This window comes from Primulina tabacum, chromosome 3, assembly GCF_025594145.1.
Source record: "Primulina tabacum isolate GXHZ01 chromosome 3, ASM2559414v2, whole genome shotgun sequence".
Classification (NCBI taxonomy): Eukaryota; Viridiplantae; Streptophyta; class Magnoliopsida; order Lamiales; family Gesneriaceae; genus Primulina; species Primulina tabacum.
The window spans coordinates 3,426,433-3,436,710 of NC_134552.1; the positions used below are offsets into that span (position 1 = coordinate 3,426,433).

At 33.8% G+C, this 10,278-nt stretch overlaps 2 protein-coding genes across 4 annotated transcripts; both read right to left on the bottom strand.

The window, feature by feature from the left end:
- Positions 1-4,375: 4,375 nt before the first annotated feature.
- On the bottom strand, positions 4,376-6,761 carry LOC142538827 (membrane-anchored ubiquitin-fold protein 3-like). Of its 3 annotated transcripts, none has more exons than XR_012818745.1 (4): positions 6,606-6,761; positions 5,691-6,009; positions 4,923-5,087; positions 4,376-4,707 (listed from the first exon to the last, which is right to left on the bottom strand). XR_012818745.1 is itself a non-coding variant. In XM_075644120.1 (4 exons), the coding sequence occupies exons 2-4, from the start codon at positions 5,821-5,823 to the stop codon at positions 4,572-4,574; spliced, it is 438 nt and encodes a 145-aa protein (XP_075500235.1). In that variant the 5' UTR covers positions 5,824-6,009; positions 6,606-6,761; the 3' UTR covers positions 4,376-4,571. The 3 variants fall into 3 exon arrangements, 1 of the variants encoding a protein (XP_075500235.1); XM_075644120.1 differs by having other exon boundaries at positions 4,376-4,711; XR_012818746.1 differs by lacking the exon at positions 5,691-6,009.
- A 2,509-nt stretch (positions 6,762-9,270) lies between these two features.
- LOC142538828 (monothiol glutaredoxin-S11-like) lies at positions 9,271-10,005 on the bottom strand. The gene has a single exon (XM_075644122.1). The coding sequence runs from the start codon at positions 9,884-9,886 to the stop codon at positions 9,572-9,574; it is 315 nt and encodes a 104-aa protein (XP_075500237.1). The 5' UTR covers positions 9,887-10,005; the 3' UTR covers positions 9,271-9,571.
- Positions 10,006-10,278: the final 273 nt, after the last annotated feature.

Genomic DNA, 10,278 nt, shown 5'->3' on the forward strand with positions numbered 1-10,278 from the left:
TATATGACATGGATTCTCGATGTAGAAATGCATATTGAGTCATTGGGTCTAAGTGATACCATTAAAGAAAATGAAATCTCACCATCACAAGAAAAAACAAAAGCTATAATATTTTTGCGTCGACATTTTGATGAATGATTAAAATGTGACTATCTCATTGAAAAAGATCTCATGGCTTTATAGAAATGACTAAAAGAAATATTTGAACATATAAAAGAAGTTATAATTCTGACCGCCCGTGATGAATGAAATACGTTAAGATATCAAGATTTTAAGAAAGTTAGCGATTACGATTCAATGAGTTTTCAAATAAATAATAATCTCGCAATTAAAATTTTGTAGATATGAGGTTACGGAATCAGTAATGCTTGAAAAAAATTTTCCACTTTTCACGCATCAAATATAACTCTACAACAACAATATAGAGTGCGTGGATTTGCGAGATATTATGAACCTATCACATGTCTTCTTGTGACGGAAAAGAACAACGAGATGCTAAAGAAAAATCATCAGTCACGATCCACTGGATCAACAACATTTTCAGAAGTAAATATTGCAAGTAAAAATGAATTTAAACCTGGAAACCAAAATCAAAGTCAAATACAAGATTTTGGTTGAGGTCGAAATCGAGATCGTGGTCGTGGACGTGGAAGTGGTCGTGGCCTTGGTTTTGAAAATAATCGATATAGTTACTTCTATAACTCATCTCAAAAGGGCGTCACGGAACATCCACTGAAAAAGCATAATGAGAACATGAGTGTTAATGAAAATCACTCACAATGATTTGAAAGTTCTTGTTTTAGATGCGACACTTCAGGACATTGGTCTCGTATTTGTCGAGCCCCCGAGTACCTTTGTAAGCTCTATAAAGAATCCATAGAAAAGAAAAAGAGACCAACTTCACTGAACACGGTGACTGTTTGAGTGATTCAACTCATTTTGATGTTATAGATTTTCTCAATGATTTATCTGAAAATGATTAATATAATGATGGAATTGAAATGTAAAATATTTTATTTTTCATGTACTCATATGCTAATATTTTATTGTATAATTATGATATATCTCATATTTTTCAATAAATTACATATGTATTGTGTGTAATTTTTTTCATTGCATATTTTTTTGAAGTTAAAAAATGGAAACTGTTATGAACAAAGCTAAACAAGAAACTAATCACATGGAACTTTGCATACATGATAGTGATACAATACATACTATTCTCCGAAATAAAATATATTTCTTAGAACTAAAATCAACAAAAACAATGGTGAATACAATATCAGGTCATGTAGACTTGATTAAAGGTTGTGGTAAAACACATTTTTTTGTTATCTAATGATACAAATTTTTTGATAAATGATGCTTTGTATTCACCACAATCGAAAAGAAACTTGTTGAATTTTAATGACATATATTCTCATGGGTACGATACTCAGACAATAAATGAAAAAAATGTGAAATATATGTGTCTTACCACATATAAATCAGGAAAGAAATATGTAGTTCAAAAACTATCAGTACTCTCTACTGGATTGCATTATAAACATATAAGTACAACTAAATCAAACATGATAGTTGTTAATTCTTCAATATTAATCAATTGACATGATCGATTAGGACATTCTGATTCAACAATGATGCGAAGAATTATAGAAAATACACATGATCATCCGTTGAAAGACCAGAAGATATTTCAAAATAATAAGTTTTACTGCAAAGCATGTTCTCTTGGAAAACTTATTATAAGACTATCACCAGCTAAAATCCAAACTGAATCACCTATGTTTTTTGAAAGTATTTTTGGTGATATTTGTGGGCCAATTTATCCACTATGTGGACCATTTAGATATTTCATGGCAATGATCGATGCCTCCAGCAGATGGTCATATGTATGTTTATTATCAACTCGAAATGTGACATTTGCAAGATTACTTGCTCAAATAATAAAATTTCGAAATCGATTTCCCGATCATACAATCAAGAAAATTAGACTTGATAATGCTGGTGAATTTACTTCCCATACTTTCAATGATTATTGTGTGTCAATGAGAATCACTGTTGAGCATCATGTTGCTCATGTACATACACAAAATGGAGTGACTGAATCATTGATTAAACGTCTACAAATGATTGCTAGACCAATTATTATGAAAACAAAACTCTATGTTTCTATAAGGGGACATGCAATTTTACATGCTGCTGCATTAAATAGCATCACACAATTACATATCATAAATACTCCTCATTGTAACTTGCCTTTGGTAAAGAATCACACATTTCTCGTTTTCAATTTTTGGATGAATGGCATACGCACCTATTGCACCGCCTCAACGAACAAAAATGAGACCTCAAAGAAAGATCGGAATTTATGTTGGTCATGATAGCCCATCAATAATTCAATATCTTGAACCTCATACATGCGATGTTTTTACAGCACGTTTCGCTGATTGTCATTTTAATGAGGAAATCTTCCTAATGTTAAGGGGAGAAAATAAACATCTCGAAAAAGAAATTACATGGTATACATCATCATTGTTACATATGGATCCAATAACTAAACAATAAAAGATGTACAACAAATTGTTCACTTGCAAAGAATAGCAAATCAAATACCAGATGCTTTTGCAGACATAAAACGAGTAGTTAAATCATATATACATGTTATAAATGCCCTGCTCGAATTGAAATTCAAAAGAAACAAATTGAAGACACTCATGATGTCATTAAACGCAAAGAAAAAAGACAGAGATTTAGCTCATACGCAACAAAGAGACACTGAAACAGAATTAAACATATATTTCATTATTTACGAGTAACGACAGACTTGTGACTTTTGTATTCAAAAGATACCAATCAAAGCATAATTGGTTATGCTGATGCTGAATATTTATCTGATCCACATAAGGAAAGTTCTCAATTCGGATATGTATTTACTCGTGGAGGCAGTGTAATTTCTTGGCGTTCACAGAAACAAACACCCGTAACAACTTCATCAAATCACGCCGATATTATTTCACTACATGAAGCAAGCCGGGAATGCATGTGGCTAAAATCAATGACCGAACATATCCAAATCTCATGTGGATTATCATTCGACAAGAAGCCTGTGACACTATATGAAAATAATGTTGCATGTGTTACTCAAATGAAAGAAGGATACATGAAAAACGACAGAACTAAACATATTCTCCCTAAGTTCTTCACATTCACCCAATATATTGAGAATAATAAAGAAATTGATATTCGTCACATTCAGTCAAGTGAAGACTAATCAGATCTCTTCACAAATGCACTTCCTACGACAATATTCAGAAAGCATATACATAAAATTGGAATGCGCAATCTACGAAATTTATGAAGAATTGTTCGTGTTAACATGAAAGGGAGTTTACGTGACTGCACTATTTTCCCCTACTACGGTTTTTATCTCAATGGGTTTTTCCTAATAAGATTTTTAACGAGACAATATAAAAACACGCAATGAAGACAATCATTGTATCATAATCATCACCACAAGGGGGAGTGTTGAAAATAAAAGATTGAGTGTTGAAAATAAGAGTTATAAATATTGAAAATTAGTGTGTGATAATGTATTTATTTTTGAATTATTTTCAAAGAAGTTCTATAAATATGTTTCTCAATTTGTGAAGAAAAACATAAGTGAGTAGATAAAATTTTATAAAAGTGTGTAATTTTAATATATTTTGTGAGTTTGAAATTTCTACTTTTTACCGTAAATTTTTACTTTTAACAAAATTAAATTTTTTGATGTTCAAGATGATAATTTACATTTTTTTTTGGTCAACAGTCACTTTGCTTCTACAAATACTCATATCATTATATTATCTTGTTAACATAATAAAATCAGAGTATATATTTTGTGATATGAATTTAGCGATCGATCTGATCTATATCTAAAATAAAAATAATAATATTTTCATATAACGGATTATATAGAAGATCAAAATCGATTCGTATGACGTTTTCATAAAAAAAATTTGTGATAAAAATATATTTTATTTTTTTGAATACTCACACATTTTGAAAAGCTAATTAATTAATTAATTAATTAACGACAGTAATAATCTATTTTGATTCCTACCTATATGTTTAAAAGATAGCATCAAAATATTAAATAGCTACTTTTCAACCCAAAAAAAGGGTAATCGAATCGAACAGAGTCCTAGACTTTGTGTAGGACTTGTAATAGAGTTTTAAAAGATTCTTTTCACACAGGAGCACCCAATGAAATAAGAAGGCAAAAGGCATTTTGGAACCAGGAATTAAGAGTGGCACATCATTTTCGAACTGCGTCCCAAGCAAGTTTTGATATTTATGTTTAAAGGACCCACAGACAGTACAAGTCCTCCAACAACTGTATTGTAATTACCCTTTTTTCATTTCTAGCAGATTCTCAAACATCCAACTTGGTTCATGTGCTGTGGGTCATCCATCTTTATTTTGGAACTATACAGAAGAAATAATAGGAAACCAACCGAAATTCAAAGAAAATGTTCCCTGTTTTCTTGTTTCACATCTTGAGATTTATTTTCCTTTGATCATTCAATCTATCTATAAAAAAACAATATATGTCTAATATTCGAAACTACTGTTGGAGTCGTCAGCCTTCCATTCCCCGCATGCATCAAGTATATATTTGGGTTCTGTTCTAAAGCACGGGGCAACAACGTGGACCCTGATTTTCTGCCTTGCACCAAAAAAGAAGGCGGCATAAACACCAATCAGCTACTAGAGTAGCATTTCATGTGCCACCAAAAGAATGAAACTAAGAGATGAATTGACATACATTGATATGGAATGTGTTTGATGATTGATACAATATATAGGCTCAAAATTCGTAGCATCGCAACAATATCATACGAAAACTTTTGTTATTAAATGGAGGGAACGGCACATACCGGTCCTTCGTCTAGCTTCAGGAGGTTGCACAACTACATGCATTGTAACTACTTCCCCGAGAATGACGCATAATCTAGACTCAGCAAGTGTCCTTCCGTTCTCGAGAATTTCCCCAGCATGTATTATTTTCATATCGTCCACGGAAGTTGGTATGGTTGATTTATCTAAAAGAAACATAAATTTTGAACTTTAAGCAACCATAACTTAATTATAAGCAGTCAAATGGAAGTGTCATGCTCGGAACCAAACTGAAAGCCATAAAAAAGTTGAAGATATGGTTAGCACAGTGCACACAACAGAACTTGATCAAATGGCCCAAAAAACCTCCACACTGATACACATAAGATAGGTTAACACATTGCACACAACATAACTTGATCAAATGGCCCAAAGAACCTCCACACTGATACACATAAGATAGGTTTTGACCAACTCTAACCATGAACTTGTTCTTTGAAGCCTCCAGGCATATGCAACCAAATAATTATGCATCCAGAAAAAAAGTACAAAATATCCAAACTCACATGTCGACCTAGAGAGGCTGAGAGAATCACAGCTCCTTGTATCTATTGAAAAAATAAAATTACACAAGCCACATTGCAGGATCACATTTCCATGACGCATCGATCAGTCAATAGTTCATTCACTCTCTTCAGTAAGAAACTATACGGCACATAATACTGATAGCACAAAACTAGATACTACAGTGAGTGTACTAAGATTCTTTTTGCCTCAAGAATAGAAATTTAGAGTAGAAGAATCACAACCTTGAGGCCACTCTGACATAAGCCTTTCTTTTATAGTATCAGTATCAGTTGACAATGGGTAGTTTCCCTGACATATATCTGTTCCATCAAAAATTCTGAACCTAAGTTCAAGTTGTTGCACTCCCTCAGCCATAGTAGACCTTCCTTACTATATTTTCCAAATCCCAATGCGACACCGACTACTGTTCTTCGAGTAAACAAAATGAACTCACAAAACGTACCCGCCAACAATAATTTCAGAGCAATGTTTTATGCATATAGATAAATGCCACGGACTATGGAATTAAGGTTCGAATTTGTCGAGAGGAAGTGTCATTCTCTGCATTTTTTAAAAACTTAGCATCAGACCATTTCGAAACAAACATGATGGAAACTGACGAGCAATATTCAATCATACAAACGAATTCAAATTCGGAGGTTCAAATTCAATCAAGATTTACACGCCTCAGTCAATTCGCAAGAAACATCAAGAACATAAACAGAAACTGTGTATTTGTTCCACCAATTAGAGGGCCAAGAAAGCACTTCATATAATTCAAAAGTTTCTGCCAACGAAGAAAACTCAAAGAAAACTCTGCATTACGGAACCCATAGAGTACTCCTACTGTAAAACAAGAAAACGACGAACAAATAATCTCTATACTACACCGAACAAGTACAAAAACTCCCCATCTTCATCAAATTACATCTCCAAACCCCCTCATTCTTCAGAAGATATTCAAAATGAAATAAAAACTTGGAAACCCGAGTAACTGAAACTTGAGACTGAATTACACAAATCATTTACTTTCTACTTCAAAGAAAGATAAATTTCCATTAATTTCCTTTTAACAAAGACAGAGAAGCATCAAAAGAATTAGAAGTTCGAAAAACAAAATTTGAAGGAAAAAAAGGCGGGGAGCGCAACCATTTTACCTGATCAAAGACACCAATCCAGTGGGAGATCAAAACGATTCGTAAGGTTGGAAACAACTCTCCGGCTGGAGACTGAAGATAATCTCCGGTTCGATCAACGGCGAGGATGGGGAGAATCCGAGTTCCGGCCGGGTTTGACTATGTGAGTTTTAGTTATCAGCTCCCGTCACTTTCTGCATTTGTACTTCCCTTTGCGCCTATGGCTTAAAAAACACGTGTCATACGGGTCGGGCACAAGGAAATCGAGCTAAGAAAAACTGAACCGGATTATGATGAATATGCATTGGGCCTTTGAATTTTGATCTCGTGACAATGTAAACGAAATAGATAAAAATTTGTGTGAAATGGTCTCACGGATCATATTTTGTGAGATGGATTTTTCACGGATCATATTTTGTGAGATAGATCTTTCATTTGATAAGGTGAGTTTATAATTTTTAACCCACCTTATCCCTTGTTTGGTACGAGTGATTATTTAACCAAGTCAATCCCTCCTATGAATGATTAGGTTATATTAACTGAGATAAAATAATCACTCCCCACCCCTTAGGATTATTTTTCGTACTCTTAGTCCATCCTATTTTTTAAATTTTACCCTTCTTATAAATCCAAACTCACCATCACTTCCCTTCACCGACCGCCGACCAACCAACCTCGCCGCCGGCCGACCCCTTCGCCCACCGCCGCCGACCGTCACCGGACGCCGTCGACCGTCGTCGGACGTCGACGCTGATCACCCCCTCCGACCCCCGCCGGCCATCCGCCGGACGTCGGCCGCCAGACGCCACCGCCGGCCGTCCTCAGACGCCGCCGCTGCCAACCACCCCTCCTCCTGCCGGCCGACCACCCCCTCCTCCTGCCGCCGCCTTCTCCGACCGGTAATCACACCGCTGGCCTACACCACTGCTGTAATAGTAGAAGGGCAATTTCGTCAATCCATCAAAATATTATTATTTATCCTATTCTTAATAATCATACCAAACATAATATAATTTTATCATTATCTACTTCAATCATTTTTTTATCATTTATGTGTTAATCATTCTGTAATCATATCATTTAAACCAAACATAGCTTAAGAGTATTACTTTTTATTGTGAATACCGGTAGGGTTGGCCATCTCACAGATAAAGATTCGTGAGACCGTCTCACAAGAGATCTACTCAAAGAAATATATATATATATATATAATATATATATATATATATATTATAATGGCAAATATTCAAATAATTCATTCAAAAAATTAGCCATGAAAATATACATGATACATTCAGAATCCAAATATTAAAATTTAGTCACATTACACGTGGAAAAACGACACAGATGTAGCATATAAAAACACATAATTTCTCCCAAAAAAAGAGTCCAATTATATATATATATATATTATATTGGGAAACAAATAATAAAAAAAAAAAACCCATGGTATCTTTTATTTGTCATTCGAATATTCCGAGTATATGATCAATTTATCAATGAATTTATTTATTTTATGTTATTTGATATATGAAACAAAATATCAGGATTCGAATTAAAAAGGGAGCATTGTAAATAGAAAAGGCAAGAGGAATTGGATCCCTCCCTATCTTTCTTTCCTTGTCGAAGATAAAGCGAGTGAATCTGCATGTCTTCTTATTCAAAAGTGGGAACATTATTTTGATGTGTCCCCTTCAACCAAAATATTTATTTCATTAAATTCTTGAAACCATTCATTCATTTTTTCTCTACAAATTCTTGTATATACTTTTCTAGGTTGGCTACATATTAGTTAATTCTCACATCTTCGAAGCCACAAGGTAACGTGCTTTAATTCGTTGCACTAAATGCAAAAGTTAATTTGAATGTCAAATCATTTTAAATTACATCTAATTGTTACCCAAGTTCCATTATATAAAGGGAAAATTCAATTTTTTTGTTTTGTATGTTTTTTTTTTTTTTTTTACAATTTTAGACCTTCTTCTTATGTTATGTTGACTGGCATATATAGTGTGACATTAGCATTTTCAATGAAAAATTATTAAAATTATTAAAAATCGGAAGATAATGGATAAGATTGAAATTTGATAACATAGATGACCAAAATTGTAAAGAGAGAAACATTACTTATCATGCAAAATTTTATTTTATACTCCATTTGTACCATATATTTAGGCTTGTGTATGTTTTCACGCATATTAAGAAAAATTGAAAAGTAAATTTTACAAATAAATTCCTCATGATGAATGTTTTAGTAATTAAATGAATAATTAATAATTAAAAAAATAAATTAATACAATGGTGTTCATTAGATTTACCATGAGAGTGATATCCTGTTGATAACAGCAAACAAAAACATGCGGAACTTTTAAGTATACAATGAACGATGGAAATGCAGCAAAGATGCGATAAGTATTGAGCAGCGAAAAGTATTGAGCAACGTAGATGGAGGGATTTTTTATAGCATATTCCAGTTGCGGAGAAGGAACGCAACTTTCTGGATACGAACGCAACCGTATGTGATGAGCCAAAGGACACAATGTTTCCGAATGGGTGCAATGAGACACAATGCTTTCGAACGAGTGCAAATATTTATTTCCAAGTCAAAAAATTATTTTCAAACTAAATTTTTCGTCCAAAAATATACACACGGTTAAGAGACCACACCACACTCCACCGTACCGCGTCCTGCCGACTGAGACAACTTCATTTCTTTCAATATTCCAACAATACATTAATTTAACGATCTACGTACTTATAATTATATATCGACATATCATAGATAAACTTATAAACAACATGCCCATGCTAAGTTAATTACACAAAACCTACTGCAATATCTATGATTAAAACACGTACGTACGCTAGCTAAGCTAACAGTCATGCAAGAAGCAAATCTTATTTATTCTGCTACTCTATATATATATATAAATATATATATATATAAACCTTCTATTAATCAGCATGCATGTACGATTCAGGACACATTAATTAGCCTGGTAATAAGGTTTGAGCAGTGGAATCAAGGAGCCACTCAAGTGGAGAGACATGACTTCATTAGTTGAACCGACCATCTTTCCGTTGATGAAAACTGCAGGTATAGGCCCGCTGAATCCCATCCTCATCAAGGCCTTCTCGATTTCCTTCCCCTCGGGGTCGCGGTCTATTTCGTAGATGTTAGGTTTTACGTTGAGTTCTTGGAACAGTATCTGCACCGCGTAGCACAAGCAGCAAGTGCTCTTGCTGAAGATCATGATACCGTTTTCTGATGCCAGTTTTTGTATCTTCTCGGCCATATTCATTTATTGAATCCGATCCGACGTAGATTATTTATGTGTGATGGGATTTCAAAACTGAAACAAGAGCTACAAAATTTGATAAAATCAATGCATGAGAGTTGAGAAGTTTGCTGCTCTATTTATAAAGGAATTAAGATTTGTGTAAGAGTGGAGTGCTTATTCCCTTCAAGAGCAGGTAAATGGTCTCTGCTAACTGGATCGGATGCCCCAAAAACATCTTTAAAGGCACTTTTTCAAGAAAGACACTAAAGTTATGTTTATATACTGGATTCCAATTTCTAGAGTGGAACCATATTGGCGATCAAATCTCACTACAAATAAGCATATTTTTTTAAATAAGTTTTAAATTTCGAGTTTTGCATTTCAACATTTACCAGACTAGTGTTTATATGTCT